At 38.5% G+C, this 20,615-nt stretch overlaps 1 protein-coding gene across 3 annotated transcripts in view; it reads right to left on the bottom strand.

Annotated features, from left to right (window-relative positions):
* The window catches only part of LOC125266838 (serine/threonine-protein kinase TAO3-like), a 34,905-nt gene that overhangs the window by 7,443 nt on the left and 6,847 nt on the right, over nt 1-20,615 (bottom strand). Inside the window, exons 1-2 of one of the 3 annotated variants that reach the window (XM_048187914.1) lie at nt 11,211-11,396; nt 4,258-4,464 (exon numbers count right to left, since the gene is read on the bottom strand). In XM_048187914.1, the coding sequence (XP_048043871.1) occupies nt 4,258-4,464; nt 11,211-11,252 (249 nt within the window). In that variant the 5' untranslated portion in view covers nt 11,253-11,396. Of the gene's footprint in view, nt 1-3,855; nt 4,465-9,370; nt 9,428-11,210; nt 11,397-20,615 lie in introns of those variants that run through there. The other 2 variants (XM_048187915.1, XR_007184564.1) reach the window with 2 other exon arrangements.

Below are 20,615 nucleotides of genomic sequence, written 5' to 3'. Positions count from 1 at the left end.
ATGTCACATAAGGTCATGAAAGAAAAATGAACTCTTGAGAGCAGAATTTAGCTAAATAGGCTATATGCACCATATTAAATATTAATTATAATTTTTAATGTTCTTTAACAGCCTATACAATGCATGTTTGAATAAATCTGTCAAGTTGGCAGCCACCATTTAAATGTTTTATATTTCAAAAAACGAATTGGAGTAGAAATAATTTTAAAGTTAGTAGCTAGGCCTATTTTAACTTTATTACAAAAATTTCCTTAAGTGTAATATAAGTTTGTTTACAAATCAAGTTCATTTTAACCTTCAATATTAATGTAGTACCAACTGATTCCCATATACATTTTACAGTATTAGTTAAGAGATTTTTTTTTCTTAAGAAAATTTGCCATACTTATATACAGTATATCCAAAATAACTGATATTGAATTGATTTTCAAGTTAGTGAACTTTGATGACAAACTGGCAGGAAATGGTGCAAAACAGAAAACAAAGTCCAAATGTGGTGATATTGTGACATACTGATAAGCCTCATCTTTCCATTATTGTTACGCTCTAAAAAAATGCTGGGTTAAAAACAACCCAAGTTGGGTTAAAAATGGACAAACCCAGCACTTGGGTTAAATGTTTGCCCAACCTGCTGGGCAGTTTTATTTAACCCAACTATTGTTTAAAAATGACTGTGGCTGGCCAAAATGAACCCACAATATGTTGGAAACATAAGAAGGCAACAATAATAATCAAAAGATGAACATTTATTAATAAACAGTTTAATAAATGTTTTTTGTTTAATTATTATATTTAATATTAATAAATGTTAATTTCCAGCATACTTTGGGTTCATTTTACACAAGCAATACAGCAATTTCTACACAATAGTTGAGTTCAATGAAACTACCCAGCAGGTTGGGCAAACATTTAACCCAATCGCTGGGTTTGTACATTTTCAACCCAACTTGGGTTGTTTTTAACCCAGCATTTTGTAATAATAGTTGCAACTTGCACTCTTAAATGTGTATTGAAACTTGCCAGCTGTAAAAACCTGTGCTCAGGACCATATTGATATAACATCGGCTATCTTAACTGGCTGAGTTAGATGGGGATTATGAAGGTAATTCAGTAGCAAAACTCGAGAGGTTGCTGATTTGAATGTGAGAACTTGTCGTATTAATATTTGTTTTCTAAATTGAAATTTACACTCACAGCTCTGATGTGAAAAGCTGAATGTTTCGATTTGCACACACAGACAACAATCAAAACACCCGTGTTACAAAGTTGAAGTTGCAGATTAACAGTTACAAATGTGTAAAATGGCATTCACATAAACAAAATGACAGACACAAATGTGTGAGACATATTTACTTTTACACTTTACTTCAGTTTCGCTGTACAGCTTCAAGTCGGTGCTTACAACCTCTCAGATCTGGCAGTACAAGTTCAATTCCTGGCGCTTTGACTTTTGCTACTCTTTTTGCGATATTCCTGTTGCAAAACTGACTTGTGCACTTGAAAACAGACGTGAGAGAGCAGAACGGCGGTGTGGGGTGGGGTGGGGTTGGGGGGGTTGGGGGTGAAGCCGTTTTATTAGTCGATGCCTAACCAGTGAACAACGCCAGTGTACGCACTGTGCGTATACCATGAGAGGGCGCTATTTTTATTTAATTTATTTTTTTACAAATTTTTTTAATTGATTATTAAAATCTATCTGCGTAAACTCATTACATATTAAGAGAGCAAGAGAGAATGAGAATAAATAAAGGTGTGTGTTTGTGTGTTGTAAAGTCAAATGTGTTTATGTGCGTGCATGGTGGGCGTGAGGGATATGGGTGAAAAGAAATCTGATTGGATATGACGTTACAGATGGTTAATGTTTAAAAAACAGGCTCAAAATGAGTAAACACTCAATAAAACAGCTAAATTTGACTGAAACATTTGCAAAAAGGCCTAAAACCATTGAGTAGGGATGGAAAAATGAAGCCTCTTAAATATTTGAAGCTTTTCTCTAAACGTTTCGGGAAAGGTTTTAAAGCATCCAAAGTGTCGAAAACAGTGTCATCTTGTGGCAGGTAAAATTTACAGCAGCCATAAACCTGAGTGCGCAGCTCCGTTGTTTTATCCATTAAACACAAATAAAAGCCTGACGACGCTAAATGTGTTTCTTTCAATAATATAATTCACATCTTAAAGTTTGGCAATAAATGAAATGGATCAACAAAAAGAATAATTATAATAATTACTAATAATACATAGCCTACTGAGTTGTTTGATGCAAGTAAATTGTGTTGTTATTTTAGTGTAGCCTATATAACAGAACATATGATGATGTAATATAGGCTACAGGCTTATATATTTAAAATGTTTAGTAAATGGACTTGAACTTTCATATAGTAGGTTAATGGTCTGGGTTCAAACATTCTGACACACAAAGTGTAGCATTCACGTGACTGGAAACAAGGTGGATGGGTGGATGGGCTAGTTCTGTACCCTGAGATAAAATCCCTGTTTTCATTAAAATATCATTAGTCTTAACTGAGTTTTATATTACAGTAAAAGTCGTAAAGTCGTTTATTGGTTGGAGTTAGCCAATGAAATGGGACATTTTTGTACGCAATGACATCACTACATAGAGCAGATCGCGCCGTTTTGGTGGTCCATGTAGTAATAAACGACTTTACTACTATTTTACTGTAATATAAAAACCCGTTAAAACTAATGATATTTTAATGAAAATATTGTCTCATACATATGCAAATATTTATTTCCGCATGCCAAGTCATGCCAGTGCGGATGGCGTTGTTCATTGCCCAGCATCGACCAATAAAACGGCTTCACCCCCCAACCTCCACACCCGTTCTGCTCTCTCACGTCTACTTTCAAGTGCACAAGTCAGTTTTGCAACAGGAATATCGCAAAAAGAGTAGCAAAAGTCAAAGCGCCAGGAATTGAACTTGTACTGCCAGATCTGAGAGGTTGTAAGCGCCGACTTGAAGCTGTACAGCAAAACTGAAGTAAAGTGTAAAAGTAAATATTTCTCACACATTTGTGTCTGTCATTTTGTTTATGTGAATGCCATTTTACACATTTGTAACTATTAATCTGCAACTACAACTTCGTAACACGGGTGTTTTGATTGTTGTCTGTGTGTGCAAATCGAAACATTCAGCTTTTCACATTAGGGCTGTGAGTGTAAATTTCAATTTACAAATACAAATATTAATACGACATGTTCTCACATTCAAATCAGCAAACTCTCGAGTTTTGCTACTGAATTACCTTCATAGGGATTGACACTAAACAGTAGAAAATCAGTCCAGTCTCTTCAGCTGTAAATGTCACTGGATTTTAAAGTCTTTTGTTGGTTATAATAAATTGACGTGTTGATAACACATACATAAGCAGTCTTTCAGAATGCTCTCAATTACATGTAGCCTAGATCAGATGCATACTATATGCATTAGTGAGTGTGGTGGTGTTTATGGGGTCGGGTGAGTATGAGGCTGGGAGGGAAAAATCACAGCATACTCACTACAAAAAAAACTACACCACTACACCATCTGAACGCGACGACACAATTATTCTAAAAGACTGATTTTGAGACTGCAGTGCTCGTAAATGTAATCAAAGTAGCTATTATTAGCCCTATTAAATATTCTTTCGCATTTCTCCCTTGTGCTTGGGAGTTTGTTGTCATTCTCTCCGTGCTCATATATTAATATTCATTATTCTGTATAATGAGTGTGTTCTATGTCTGTACTTCATTGGTTGTTCTCTCCCCTCTTCCCCCCCTCTACACTCCCACTTTTCCAGAGCTTTACACACCCATTTTCACAGACTTTTTGAAACTCAGAGGTGTGAATGACCAGGGTAAAACAGGGGGGTTTCATGACCCTTTAACAGGTTCTCTTAAATTCCAAAGAGGCAATGTGAAAAAAATTACACCACAGATACACTCAGTGAGTAGGCTACTTTACACTGTAAATTTCAAAGTTGTAAAGATTATTGGAGTACATAAGAAAATTCTATTTCAGTCTTTCTACTTCAAAATGTTGAATTTAATTCAATGTGTTACATGACGTTAATTATTTGTGAAATTTGCTAGCAAGTAGGTAAATCCTACACCTTTTTTGACAGTGTATGTTAAAATTCAAGTTTATAACCTAAACTACAAACTCACCCCACATTCTAACAATCTAAGGACATTCTAAGGACAAATTTTATGGTTTGACTACTAAAGGGTCACTTTCCTCTGGTGCTTGTGTACCTTACCGAATGAGAGGTCATCATCTGATTAATGCTTTGCTCATATTGTTCTGCCAGCTGTGCGAGCTTGCGGGTCTGCTCCTCCTTCAGCGACTTCAGGATGGCTTTGTGGTCACTCTTAGGGGAGACCTCTGATGGTTCCTCAGAGCTTTGTACTGCTTGTTTTGCACCACAGGTATCTTGGAATTGCTTTTTGATCTGCTTCTCCGGTGTCTATAATGAGATGAGATGAGATTATTTTGTTTGAAAAACGCATGCTCTGGAATTTGATATACTCCTCCTTGGCGATTAATCAGATCATCTCAAACAGTTTGCCCATGGCGAGGCAACACATTTATGGCGAAAAAAGGTAAACAGGAAGTGTGTTATAACTGCGATAATGAACGCGATATTGCATAGCTTATCAGTGATCTACGGCTCTGTCTATTAAATGCCGCTCCATTTAAAAGCAGGTGATGGCGATTTAGCGGTAATCAGGGAACCGGCTTTACTGACGAAATGCGCGTGACAATTGCATGCGATATATCGCCCAGCCCTAGTACATATATTGTTCTCATCGAGCCGGACAACTTTCTCATTTATAGTCATTAGCTCCAACCAGCAGAAAGTATTTTGGTTTGAATGTTGATTTTTTTTTTTTTTTTTTTTAATCAGGCTCTAAGTTTATGTACTCCTCGAAGGGGCTTCATGCAGTCGCCACCAAAGTCAGTCAACATAAAACAAAGACACTGAAGATGCTAAATTGCGAATGATTATAGGATATCTCAAATGGCGTTACCATGGCAAGGGATTAAAAAAAAAGGACAAAAAAGGGAAACAGAAAGTGTCTCATATCTTGTAAAATCATTGTTTGATTTAAATTCAATTAAGATTGTATGTTTGGTAATTGAACCTGGATGAATTTACAGTTTTTCTCAGTCGCTTTGGTGCATTTCTCACATCACTATTTACATTTGCACAACAGTTAATGCAGTTCTCAAAACAATTAGTACAAACTGCAAAACCTAGTTGATAAGCTGCAAAAGCGTGTCACTTGCTCAAAATGGATAGGTCATTCCTCAAAAGCAAGTATTCATGTCAATGAAAGTGTCAGTGTCATCAAGATGAAAAGTCCTGACACCATTGTTTATGAACAAGATAGTCAAATGGCTTTGTCATGTTTTCATTATGAAAGTTTACTCTGTCAATGTTTTCCAATGCAAAAAAGTCAGATCTTGGTAACACTACCTGAAAATGCTCAAGACAGCACTATATACTATTTGCACAGACATTTGAAAAATACAGTAAAGTTACACATTACTTTATTTAGTGAGGTAACTGAGTACAAGACACTGAATATGTATGTTTCACATTTTTACTGCATATGCTCTTTGCAATTCTAATTTGTTCACAGCATTGTGCAAAAGAAAAAATACACCCTTATTTGCAACAAACATAAACTCCCTTTGGGTAGAGCTGTGCACAACTGTAAACAATATTGCAGTACATATGGCAAATCTTTACTGTAACACTACTGTACACTACAATACGTCTAAATGTAAAATGTACAGTGACAAGTTCTTGTCCCACTGCAAGCTTCATGTATGACACGATGACAGTAGTGCAGTGCAGATTGTTTAGTGCTGAATTACTGTCCATTTATACACACCTGTTCTCCCAACGAAATGTTTGAATAATTGAATTTACAGTGGTTCTCCCAACATTTGGCTGTACCCTTCGACCAGCCTCAGCCACTGTGAGGCCGTGATTGACAACATGATCCACAATTGTAGCCCTGATTTCATCAGGGATCTGCCTATTGGCCTCTTCTTCCTCTTCCCGTTTTGTCCCCTTCCCCTTCCTCCCCGCACCCTTACCCCTCTTCCATGAGGCTGACCTTCCATTTCTGTGTCACAGTATTGTAGAAATGGTACACACTATGTCCTGCTTGGTTCATATATGCTTGTAAAATGGGGGTTTATGGGATTCACCTCTGACAGTGATTGTAGAGAAGTGGCTTATCATTGGTTGCAACTAATGCTTCACACACCCCTTCTCATCAGTGAAAGTTGAGATTCACTTAAGAGAAATTGTTCAATTTAGGAGACATTTTCAGGAAAAAAAGATTTTTAAAAAATGTGTAAAATTTGCTTGACAGATTTTGACAACTAGTTCAACATTTTTGTATGTAATGACTCAAGCAATGAAATGAGGACTATTAGTTTTATATGGAATGACTATTCAGCATTCACAAGTATAGTTAATTTTGACTGACATGACATAAGCAAATGATAATGTTATAAAACAGCAGAGAGTTGTATGAAAGCAATTGATGCATGTCCAAAAGCATTTGCAATTTGTTCGAAGGAATGAGAAACTACTACTATGATGTGCACAAATGACTAAATGTTGTGGAGGTTGAAATAACTGTTGTGCAAATGTAAATAGTGATGTGAGAAATGCACCAAAGCGACTGAGAAAAACTGTAAAATGAATTTACTACATTTCAGAACAATATGTTTGTTTTCTTTAAAATTCTGTATATTGAGATTAATTCATGACACTAAACAATATTCTGAATTATACACCATTTATTTCTATATAAAATAATATTAACATTGAGAAAGAAACTCAAATGTAGTAATCAATGTAGTATGTGTAACTTAAAAAAATAAGCAGATTAGTGATCTGTTTGAGGACAAGAAATGAAATATTATAGTATAACCAAAAGATAGCATTATAGGGTTATTTTTAAACAAGGTTAGATAAAATCCTGCAGTTTTAAAGTGCAATAATTTGTATTATAACTAATAATTTTATTCGCATACTGCATTTGCATTTAGTCATTATCAAAGACTATTCTTTCTGTCACCGTTTAGATTTTAATTTTTGTTTAAAATGTTAAATCTTCTGAATTTCACTTTGTCTCTCACTGTCTGTCCTACCCCTCTCACACTCCCTCGGTCTCACCCTATCTCTTTGTGTGTGTGTGTGTGTGTGGGGGGGGGGGGGGGTGTGTCAGTGTCTGTTTTACAACCTTGATCAGTTCTTTAAACCTTTTCTTGGAGACCCACTGTTCTTCAGAGTTTAGCTCAGGGGTAGGCAAGTTCGGCAAGTCCGGCTCTCTAGGACCGAACTTGCCTACCCCTGGTTTAGCTACAACCCTAATAAAACACACCTGAAGCAGCTAATAAAACCAGTTCATTTGTTGGCCACTGACAACATAATTATATAAATAGTTTGATAATTAGGTTAATTAAAATATAAAAAACACAAGATAAATACTGATGTACTAATTTTGAACTGCAAATGATAACGTCACACTCACCATTCAGACAGGACTAGTTGTTTAACCCTTTAACACGTACGATCACACCGGTGTGATCAGTCTTGGCTGGCCCCAGAAGCGTACGATCACACCGGTGTGATTAGAACGTTCAGTGCATTACGTGATCAACTGCCAAATTCAGCGCAGCGCTTTTCATATCCATGGGTTTCAAAGACGTCACTTCCGCTATGCCCGCCGCCATATTTGTGACCGGTCAGAGCTGTGCGCTCTGTTTAAGTCTATGGTGACAGCAGCTACAACTACCAGAGGAAGGCCAATGAAACACTCTCAGAAGGTTCACAACAAATTTACAATATGTCTGGGATATGTGGTGCTGTTAGCCGTTTCAACAGTCGTCAGAACTACAAATTTATTTGATCCCAAAGGAGTTAGATCGGCGGAATTATTGGCTTCATTCAGAAAGGACCGTACCACTGGCAGCCAAACAGCAATGCACAACATTAATAACTGCTGGGACTGTCATTTACATAACATTATAATTGTATACAATATTGTATTAAAATATTGTGAATTCTAGTTGCTGTGTTTCGGCGTGTTATTACAGGATGAACAAATTAACGACACGAGCTGACTACATTACTTAGTTCAAGTACATGCGTGCATGATTTTGTGCAAATATAAGTTGTAATATTATTTTTATTTTGTATTAATATCTGGATTATTTTATATAGGATGTGTTCCGTTGAGTTAATTAACTTTGTTTACAGGTTTTTATTCTCTTCAGCTTCAGCGTGCGCAGCTCAAACAGCAATGATTAAGTCATTAAAATGTTTACAGTAATATTAAAACTTTCATTTTTTTTTTAAAGAAAATGATGCATTATTTTTAATAACTAGCTCTTATATTGTTCTCGTATTATATTCAGCAACACGTGGTTTTATTAATAAGGATCACGAACAATAACAGATTTTTTTCTCAAATCATCTCATTTTGATAGTATTATTTGAGCTGCACGCGCTGAATGAACATCCGTAAAATGAAGCGCTTTAAGTTAATTAACTCAACGGAACACATCCTATATAGGGTAATTCATATATATTTATACAAGATAGACATAAAATTACAACTTATATTTGCACAAAATCATGCACGCATGTATTTGAACTTAGTAATGTAGTCAGCTCGCGTCGTGAATTTGTTCATCCTGTAATAACACGCCGAAACACAGCAACTAGAATTCACAATATTTTAATACAATATTGTATACAATTATAATGTTATGTAAATGACAGTCCCAGCAGTTATTAATGTTGTGCATTGCTGTTTGGCTGCCAGTGGTATGGTCCTTTCTGAATGAAGCCAATAATTCTGCCGATCTAACTCCTTTGGGATCAAATAAATTTGCAGTTCTGACGACTGTTGAAACGGCTAACAGCACCACATATCCCAGACATATTGTAAATTTGTTGTGAACCTTCTGAGAGCTTTTCGTTGGCCTTCCTCTGGTAGTTGTAGCTGCTGTCACCATAGACTTAAACAAAGCGCGCAGCTCTGACCGGTCACAAATATGGCGGCGATAGAATACAGTGACGTCACATGAAACCCATGGATATCACATGCCGTGTTTTCAACCAAATAATGTTCATTTCAGGTTTCAGACATTTAAATACACATGAGTACTAACAAAACAATATATTTAGAGTTTGTAAAATACACAATGATGTCTATAGAAGCGGAAATAACAACCCTTTCCATTATAACTTGACCACACGTTTAATTCATATCAGATACACATTGTGAAAGTAACTTAAAAGCTTACTCTATTCTTGCCCAGTTCACCGGCACACTTACTTTCATGTATTTCGGGAGAAGTGGAAAAATTCACGGGTTGTAAATCCAACAGATCCGATTCTCTGCGCGGTGCAAACTAACATGGCGGCGCCCATCGCTCATATGGCTCAACTAACGCGATCGTTATAAAAGTTGTTTAAACAACAAAACACATCCACTTGCACATATTTGTCAATCGGAATATTAGATATTTCATGCTATAGTTAACAAATTTGTGAATATTTTGAATAAAAAAAGAAAAATTAAATGAAAGCAGATCATCATTCACAGTGCTGCGGTGTGTCACGTAACAAGCAATGACGCGTCACCATGGAAACCATAAAGTGATACGTTCTAAATAACGGTCGCCTTAAAAAACTCACGCTGGGGGGTCAGACAGAATATTTGAAACTTATGTGCGAAAGGGTTAAACAACGATTGAGTTACAAATCTTATCGTCCAACATCTGTGATTTCATGTGCTCATTCAGACAGGACTAACATCTGTGTTTTTTTACAGAGGAGGGAGTGTGCGTTTTCTAGACATGGGTGTTACACAAGGTCACATGCTTTCTTTACAAGGATTACGTATGACGCATATGTCTTTAAAAGTGGCTGTTTATAATAAACTTCCATAAGTGAGCAGAAAAATCTAGACTCGTATCTTACCAGACACTGGTATTAAAATCATCTTTGCAGGTTCCATGATTTGGCTCCATTTATTAAGGCCCGAGCACCGATGGTGTGAGCACCCTATTGGAATTGCTCAGCCAATTATTCTTCTTCTCCGAAATGAATCACATTTTTGAGGGCTTAAACGTGCTCAAACTCATGAAACTTTGCACACGCCTCAGAAGTGGTGAAAATTTACGTCTGATATGGGTTTCAGAATTAGGTGTGGCAAAATGGCTCGATAGTGCCACCTACAAAATTTAAATTAAGCGCCCTTCGTGCTACGTTTCACGTACAGGTATGAAATTCGATAAACAGATGTAACAGCCCAATACCTAAAAAAAGCCTCTGGGTGCAAAATCTGTGAACCCAACAGGAAGTGAGATATTTTAAATTTTCTCTGCAAATTTTTCAGTTTTTGCCATTTCCACACATTGTATTTTAACGAACTCCTCCTAGAGCTTTAATCAGATCAACATCATATTTGGTCAGTCTAATCTAAAGGACTTTGAGATGTTAAATTACAAAGGTCTAGAGTTTTCGCTGAAGGGTGTGTCCGTGGCGGCCTGACAAAGTTCGATGTTTCGCCATGAAACAGGAAGTTGTAACTCGGGTATACAATGTCCAATCTGCCTCAAACTTCACGTTTTATTATATAACCGTCTAATGTTTTTTTAACACGAACCCAGTTACACAACTTAATTAAGGGGGATTCAGTTTGCCTAACAACAGATTAAGAAGGAAAAGATGCTCACCAAATGAATCAACTATTCTTTTATACACCCATGAAAACAAAAATAATCACCACACAAAGAGAAAATACAAGAAAAAGACAATCAATCACATTATTCTAAACAATGTAATGTATAGGTGCATTGCAGACGTTGGGCAATAGGTTGCACAGTTCTATAATGTGAAAATGGTGGTGTGTGTGAGAGAGTCTTAACTGAGGGTATAAAGTTCATCAAACAATGTCCAAAGTAGAAGATGTCCCTTAGATGATGAGTAATCCAATTATTGACGATGAATTCGCTCCAACCAATAACAGTTCTCAAGCTCCAGACTTTTCCCCATCAGGTACAGCCATAAGTAAGCCAAAAACCACAAGCTTACATCCATCTGGGCTTTAAATCCATATTTAGCTCTCAAACAGACAAGTTTAAATAGCAGGAAAGAAAACAAATCCTTACTTTAAGTTGAGCTTGAAATGGAACATTCCTCAACCAGGACATAGCACAAATGCAGTAAAGCCACGCTTCCTACTGCTGCTGTTCTGCTAACTTCCTCTAAAACCTCACCTTTACTTAAGGAGCTCAATTAGGTGCCATAGCACCCCTAGCAGTGAGGAAGAAAACTGCAGACAAAAGACTTAGTAACAGGCTTGTCTGTTACAATTAGAGTCCTGGCCTGAAGACATCTACATGCCAATATTCAGTTACAGTCATAGCCATAGACAGTAAAAGAAATGGACACAGCGACCCCATTGGAACTCAATTGAGACAAGTGAAGCCCATTTTTAGCGATTTTTAGCACTTCCGTTTCTGACGCGCAGACTCAAACTAAGCTTGATGACGTCAGCAACCTGTCTGACAGATGTAAATCTTCTAGTAGCTGTGCGTGCAAACTGCCATCGTTAATCTTGCAGAGACGGCGAGCTTGAGCGGGGAGTTCTTTGGCGTGAGTGAGCAGGAGTAATTATTCTGATTAATTATTTTGTATAGTATTTTAAAATGTAACGCCAGTACGCCATATTAAGTTAATGCATACTATTGCCTGCGAGCTTCTCCTCCTGTCTGTACGGTAATTTCTCTACTGTGCGACAGAGAGTCGAGTGGTTATGACGCAATCGTTAGCCTATTTTTACAAAAACTGTTTCTACGGGGCCATAATGTAACATAGAAGGTAATGGGGCCCTTTATACATTGTCGTGTATCTTTAGAAATAAATAATGGACAAATTGAGTCTTTAAACGCCTCAGATGTAAAGTTATTTGCTGTCAAAGTGACGCCAAAATGAATGGGAGTCAATGGGATGGCTAACGCAAGTGAAGTTCTGCTACAAGATGGCGGCACGCGGCCGACTTCAACTTCCGGTCGACTTCCTTGGGCACTGGTCATAGCGCCACCTGCCGGCAACAGGAAATGACGTGTTTTACACTGTGATTAAGTCCTCATAGAGATTCAAACAGAACCACATCAAATATGGTCAGTCTAATCTTAAGGCTTTAGCCATGTTACATTGCAAATATCTAGAGTTTTCGTTGAAGGGCATGTCCATGGCGGCCTGAAAAAGTCTGATGTTTGGCCATGAAAGAGGAAGCTGTTGTAAATCAGGCATACAATGTCCGATCTGCCCCAAACTTTGCATGTGTGATAAGAGTCCTGCGGTGCATTCCAAACGGGATATATCGCCCTCCGAAGGGCACTTCAGAGTGAAAACAATCCTGGCCGCCATATTGAAGGATCGTTCCAAACCGAAGTGCTCAAAACTGGCCACTTCAAAGGGCCCTTCGGAATGAAGGATTTCGAAGGGTACAACTGATGGATACTTCGGGCCCCCATGATCCTTTGCACAGGGAAGTTGTTTGGCGTCACAGAATGGATACAGGAGGCTCAGAGTTCGATTTACCTATAAATGTATGTATAGTATTTTTCTATACTACTGTAATATTTATACAAGTTAGATTTGGTACATTATTAAGGTCAAAATGACATTGTACTTCAACAAAAATACTTAACAGCTACCTTTATCAGTCCATTCAAATGTTTCAAATACAGACACAATATACATTATACAGTCCCTCCAGGATTTCGCAGGACTTTTTTTCTGATTTCTGCAGCCCAAAATGACTGATTTTGCTTCGGATTTTCTCAAAATTTGCGGCAATATTTGCGGCATTTCTTGTGTAGTTTTTTAGTGAAAATACACCAGAGTCAATATTCTTCTAACATTTTTATTACTTTTCTGAGCTCAAGAACCACTGGGCTCTGTAATTTTTAAAATGAGAACACTGATAATAACTTAAAAAATTTAATTTTATATAATTTCAACATTTTATTTCATATGTAACACCAAATAAAACAAACAAACAAACAAAAAAAAAATGATAAAATGTTATATTGCAGTGTTTCCCACAGGATTTTGTGAAACTATGGGGCATGGTTGTCATTCAGAAAGTTTTGTATATTTTATCAATCAATTTTGTATATTTTATGTATCAAATATGATACAACAGGCTTTCAGGAACATTTATTTGTTCATCTATCAAACATCATTGTTGCATTGCATTGTGTTTTGCCCCCCACAATAAAAATTATAGAGCTTTCATCATAAAACTAAGCATATCTTCTTACCAAGACATATTATAAGAGATATAGAGTGACAAATTATATTTATATGAATTTTATGTAAGTAGTCTGCTGTACTGTTACACAGATCTCATTGATTTACATTTTTATAAATAACAACTGCAGCAAAATGCAATTTTTGCTCATTTTTGGCCTCTGAATAAAATTAAGCTGTTTTCCCCCTCCATACTTTAACCATATCATGGGCCATAAAATCCTGGTGTATCAAATACTGTATATGACAAAACATAAAACACATGCAAACCTTTTTCTTTTATATTTTGTCTAAAGGTTAAAAAAAAACTGTTCTGTTTAAAAAATAATTATTTTCTGACTATTATATTATTTCAAGATTTACAGGGTTGATTAGTATTTTTTATAAAACAACAAGAAGAACCTTAAATATAATAGTGCTTACTTTTGAAAAATACACAAAATGTATAAAGCAAACAAATGTTTCAAACAGATTAAAGTGCAAAAGAACATAACTATAAAGTTTGAATGTAAACAATTAGTACACAAGCGGTGTCAGAAAGGTAAAGTAGTTGCCTGCTGTTTTTAGTGGGGTAACACTGGAAATATTATCGAATACATTTTCATTTAGCATCTCCTTGACTTGTTTCGTCTTGCTCCTTGTCCATTTTAAAGGACCGCGGTTACACTAGGCTTTGAACATGTGAAATTTCTTTGGATGCTGTAACGGTCGTGATATGACATCACAGTCTACAGCGTCTTTTTTATAAACATGAATTCAACATGAATACAACTTAAAAAAAAGTAATACATTCAAAATGTAAAAATATAAAACCTACTCGACTTTACTGCAAAAATATCATTCTTTTAATTCAGCCAAGAGATCATGCCATGACGAATCGATCTTCTACTGGTCGCACGTCTTCATGTGATGTGAATTCGCAGGTCAGAGTTCACCAAATTATGTCTTATTAATGTAGTTCGGGAGGAACAAGTCAAATAAGCTACCCAATTATTACGTCATCTCAACCAGCTGTCAACAATCTGTAATCAACATATCTACCCAATCAGCATGAGTACAGGCCTATATATAATCACAATCAAACTCACCTAAGGATCCTCGACAGTTTTAAGAATCCCTCCACCACCCCGTCTCCTCACACTCACTGGGTTACTGGGTTATACTCTGTGTTCTGGCTAATTACCGAGCTCAGAGCCCTCTCCCCAGACAGCACACCAAATATGTTTACCAATTAATTTATCTGACTTATTTGTAAGTGTGAACTCATGAAACTTGAACTTTGGAATGCAGCGAAATGCAAAATTTTTTTGCATGAGCTTGCGTTTCCGGTCTGACGCATTCGCATGCGGTTGAATGGAAGTCAGTGGAATGAAAAGTGCAGTGTGACTGCACCTTTAGAGCAGCTGAGATCTATTCAGCAACACAACGCACAAACTGCTGCAAATCAAACTGAAAGTAAGTCGCAGGCGCTCAAAACACAATCATCTTAAGTAATGAGACTAAATGATCTTACCAGGGCTGTGGCCACGCTCTCTCCTATTGCAGTCTTTGATTTTGAAATTAGCCGATGATCAATAAAATGCAGCTTATATTTGTTGCTTTCGGTGATAGCGCGGGAATTGAAGATCGGATTTATATCCATTTTGTGGAGACACATTTATGTGGCCAAGTGTAAATGCAATCGTTTTTATAAATTAGATAGCTATCCTATCAGAGAAAACGCATGAAGTGACCAGGCATAAACAGGCCCTCAGAGCGTGCACGCTCGTGTGTGTGCTTGTGTGTGTGAGAGATGTGCGCTTACAGCGGAAGTGGGATTGTTGTGGTGGTTGACTGACTGACAGATGCATTGCCGAAGCAATGGCACAAACAGTTGTTTATCGATCGATTCAAGTTCAACACACGTAGTCTACTTCGAAGTGGGCTTTCCTTTGGCTGAATGTACGTCGTAAAGACGTCACACGACGCGTTTAGGCCAAAAATATGCTGAAAATATGCGGCAATTTAGAAAAATTGCAAGCCCCTCCAATTGCGGAGTTTGTTTGATTTTGCGGTAAATTCTGAGATCGCGGAATCCTGGAGGGACTGATTATATTTAACGTAAATAAATAAACTAAAGTTCAACAAAATGCATGTTTTTTGGGGGGTTAACCAGCGTACAAATTGTGCGACAAAGGCGCTTCCTTGATTGTCTCGTTAAGATGACGCAGAAGTACATTCCAAAAGAAGACTTTTTTTGACCCCTACACCCTTCATCCCTTCGAAGCTCTCACTCTGGAGGGTAAACCCTTTGAAGGGATTAGGGCATAGGGATGAGCCCTTCCAAATGGAATGCAGTGCTGGTCTAAAGACATCTATATGCAAATATTCAGTTAGTTATAGCACCACCTGCTGGCAACAGGAAATGGCATGCTTTACACTGTAATTCACTCCCAGAAACACATTTAGATATGCCACGAAGTACCAAACATACTAGGAACAGGTTAAATCATGAAACACTTGGCTAAGTGCTAATGTGTGCAAATAACGACACTAAACAGGAAGTTATTGTAACTCAGGCACACAATGTCCGATCTGCTCCAAACTTCACATGTTTGATAATAGTCCTGGCCTGAAGACATCTACATGGCAATATTCAGTTTCGGTCAAAGCGCCACCTGTTGGCAGCAGGAATTGTGGCACTTTGAAATGACTTGGCCGTAATTCTCCTGTATTCACTCGCTTACATGCATGTCGCCCACTGTTCACTGTTTTCCTGGTACCAACGGGTGGCGGTGAGCCCGTGTGTGAGGGCCCTTTCATTGCTGCTTGCAGCTTTAATTAATTTTATAATTACATTTTTTCATTGGATACCAACCATATTCAAATTAAATGAAAGCATGCTTTTGGTGCATAAGATTTGTGCACAAACGGTAGCTCAGGTAGCTCAAAAACATGCAGAGAAGTGTTAGGATAATACAACATCAGCATTCGGACGGCATTCTGCATTCTGCACAATTTGAAATTGACCAACGACATCCTATGACATAAAATGAATCTAAATTTAAATGATCTCATACATGTGGCTGTTGTGGTTTGTGGTCATAGCGGCACCAACTGCTGCAGTAAATGTGGTGAATTCAAATTACTTTGACATAGTCCTTTTATGTTTTCCCAATTTAAATGCCTATTGCCCACCATGCATAGTTGCCCTGAAGTAACCGGAGTAGCGGTGGCTCTGGGGCTTGGGCCCATCATCACTGCTTGCAGCTATATTTACATTTATAATAATTACACTGTTGACCCTTCCCTTACACCTTAACCCACCCTTAAACCTACCCAAACCACCAAACCTGCCCCTAACTTGACCCGTATCCCACTTTAATAGCAGCAAAAGTGTTTTGCAATACAATATGAACACAATGAGTACATTGATCTTATTAATTATTTTGATGTTAGTACGTAGTAGTTAAGGCCACCTAATATAAAGTGGGACAAATGTTTCTTTCATAATGCAGAGCAACTAGATGTGCAGAGTGAGAGAGATTCAAGGAAAAATGAAAGAGACAGCAAACGCCATGAAAATCTATTTCATTATTTTGCCCATCCTTAGTCCATGATTTTTTTGTTTTGTTTTGTTTTGTTTTTTTAAGTATCACCAAATTCAAACAACTCAAAGAGCCATTCCTGATGTATTCCAATCAAAAGATGGCACAAACAGAAAATGGCTGACATACAATGAAAGTAATCACTCCCTGTTCTGCTTAGTATGTCTTGCATTTGCAAAAACTTCAGGCAGTAACAGTGCATTTGTCAAAGGAGGTATGCAGGTTTGTAAACATACCCATCAGAGATTACAGGAACATGAGAGAAGCAAGATCCATAGAGAAGCCTTTTTTTCTCAGAGCCAGCAAAGCAGACATCCATATCCTTCTGACTGATAAGCAAATGACTGTTCATGGAGACCAAAGAGGAGGCAGGTCACGTGTGATTGATGTAGTGAAAAGCTACAGAGGGCACAGCCATGAAGCGACATAAGATTTTGAAAACATGGCTGTTAATTAGGGATGCACCGATACCATTTTTTAAGGACCGAGTACGAGTACCGATACTTTTTTCTAGTATTCGCCGGTACCGATACCGATTAATTTATCTCTCTCTCTCTCTCTCTCTTTTTTTTTTTTTTTGATGTTGCAGTTTTCCAAGCACAACACAGTTAGACTAATGAATAAAATGACAGCTTCTTTATTATTACTCTAAAGAAAAAAGTAATATTTTTTATGTGCTTGTCACAAACTTAAAGAACAAAAATTTCAGTGTCCAATAACCTTCAAAGGGCATAATTACCAATATGTATAATTATTGTTATATAAAAAGAAATTTACAAACAATACAACAAATACTATAGAGATAAAAATTACATAAACTTGTTTTTCAGATACAGTAGGTTTATTTACCATTTCACAAGTTCACACTTACAAATACGTCAGATAAATTAATTGGTAAACATATTTGGTGTGCTGTCCGGGGAGAGGGGTCCGAGCTCGGTAATCTGCCTGAACACAGAGTACCCCCCTTCCCCCCTTCAGGTTATTTAAAGTAACCCAGAGAGTGTGAGGAGACGAGGTGGTGGAGGGATTCTGGAAACTGTCGAGGATCCTTGGGTGAGTTTGACTGTGATTATATATAGGCCTGAACTCATGCTGATTGGGTAGATGTTGATTACAGATTGTTGACAGCTGGTTGAGATGACATAATGATTGGGTAGCTTATTTGACTTGTTCCTCCCAAACTACGTTAATAAAACATAATGAATACATTTATTCAGCATCTTTTGTTGTTTTATTAACATTAATGACAAATATAGGCTACGGTCCCTTTAAGACCGAATCCATGGATAGTGACACATATCCTGTTTTCACCCAAATGTTTACGTCCACTTAAGCCATAACCGACTGTATTTACATGAGATACTCCACACGATGGACATTTTGACAACTATGTATGCATTTGACCATTCAGGCGCAAGGAGAACTGATCATGTGCTGTCTGAGAGAACTGGGATCACGCGCAAGAAAGAGAGAGAGCGCGTGCGAGAGAGAGCGCTTCTGGTCTGTGTCATTCAGCGCGATTCCGCCTATCCCGCCTTCACTAATCGATAACAAAAGCATGTAGTTTGCAATGTGTGTGTTGTCATCATTAATTTTTAAGCATTTCCACACCTCTGAGGCTGACATTGTTTCTGCTGCCGCCGCCGGTGTCTCTGTGCACGGAAAATTCTGTCAGTTACGTCACGTGAGGTATCAGTCTTTGGTATCAGGGGTATTTTTACGGGCACGAGTATAAGTACATGAGCTTGGTATACTGGTGACCCAGGAATGAAGAGGCTGTGAATCTACTCGCCCTACCTCTGTGGAAGAGCCTCACTCCCACCAGGGGGAATTTTACACCTTCACAAAAAGAGCAGTTTCCTCTTTCCCTGGGTCAAACATCCACTCACAGCGTTCGTGGCTTTCATTCTCTCTGCGGTCAAACACAATACACAGCATCAGAACCTTGGTGGATGCGACTCTTTTGCCTTCCCACATTCTGCTGCAGCAGGCCTGCACTCAAGTAAGTGCTCTGCATTACACCTCTGCCACTGCAGGCCTCCGGACCAAGGTCAGTGCTCAGCTACACCATTTGTCACTGGTTCTCAAGGACGCAAAGCCTCCCAATGTGACAGGCTTTGTTCCGCCGTTCTGCAGGCTCTCAGCCATGGGTACTCCGAGTATTGTCCCCTTAGTACCACTCGTGCAGAGTCTGGGCGCAGGGCTAAAGTTTCCCAACCTGTCAAGTTGACTGGTCAGAACAATCCGTCTCAACTAAGCGTTTCAATTCACCAGGTGCCAGGGCAGGCTCTTCACCTCTATGTTCTCTTCACCTCAGTGTGAGGCGAAGATGCTGCTGTCCTGCGGCAGGAGATTGTGAACCTTCTAATGAAGGACACAGTAGAGCCTGTCCCCCTGAGATTAAGAAGGGTTTCTACAGCCCTTACTTCATTGTACCGAAGAAGGATGGCAGTTTGAGACCAATCCTAGATCTGCGAGTACTGAATCAGGCCCTGCACAGGATCCTGTTCAAGATGCTCATGGTCAAACACATGCTCACATGTGTCAGACATCAGGATTGTTTCACGGCGATACACCTGAAGGATGCATACTTTCATGTTTCGATCCTTCCTTGGCACAGACTGTTTCTTCAGTTTGCCTTCAAAGGACAAGCATACAAGTACAAGGTTCTCCCTTTCGGGCTGTCCCTGTCTCCTTGCGTCTTCACGAAGGTTGCGGAGGCTACCCTTGCTGCTTTAAGGGAGCAAGGCATTCGCATTCACAATGACATCGATGACTGGCTTATTTTAGCTCAGTCGCAGGAGTGGTCTGCGAACACAGGGACCAAATCAAATCTAACCCGACTGGGACTTGGGGTCAACTGGGAGAAGAGCAAGCTCTCCCCTATGCAGAGCATCACTTTTCTTGGTGTGGAGTTGGACTCGGTCAACATGACTGCGCTGCTCTCTCTGGACCATGCTCAATCAATGCTGCATTGCTTGAACCTATTCAAGCACAAAACAGCAGGTTCACTGAAATACTTTCAGTGGCTCCTGGGGCATATGGCATCCACAGCCATGATCACACCGGTCGTATTGTTACATATGAGACCGCTGCAGCATTTTCTTCAGACTCAAGTCCATCCCACTAATCTGTTGCTGTCTTTTCAGCCCATGGTTGAACCTTGTGTTTCTACAGGCAGTAGTTCCACTAGGCCAAGTATCTAGTGGACACCACCACCTCCAAGACAGGCTAGGGTGCCGTGTGCAATGGGCATGCAGTTTCGGGCTCCTAGACGTGTTGGTCCACATGGACAACACAGCGACGGTGGCATACATAAATTTGGATCTCTGAACGATTGCTCCAGTCTGCTCCTCTCTGCCTCGCTGCTGAATAGTTTGCGCCTGTAGCTCCATAGAGCTTTGTTTTGAAACTATTTATTATAATTACTTGTCTATTTTATCATCACAATATATCTGATATTGCCTATCACATTAATCTGACATCACTAGCGTTTAATCTTTTAATCCAAATCGCTATCACAGCACATTAGCATTTCGCTAGCTTGTTAGCTTGCCATCCGGGCCACGAACCGTCCTTTTCTCTCGCGTGCTCCTTTTTCTATGACTCGAGTCCACCAAACAACTGTGGTAAGTCGGTTCACTCTACAAACACAGTGAGTCA

This window comes from Megalobrama amblycephala, linkage group LG4 (assembly GCF_018812025.1).
Source record: "Megalobrama amblycephala isolate DHTTF-2021 linkage group LG4, ASM1881202v1, whole genome shotgun sequence".
Taxonomy (NCBI): Eukaryota; Metazoa; Chordata; class Actinopteri; order Cypriniformes; family Xenocyprididae; genus Megalobrama; species Megalobrama amblycephala.
Note: the sequence above shows the minus strand (reverse complement) of the source record. Positions and strands in the feature narration are given on the sequence as shown.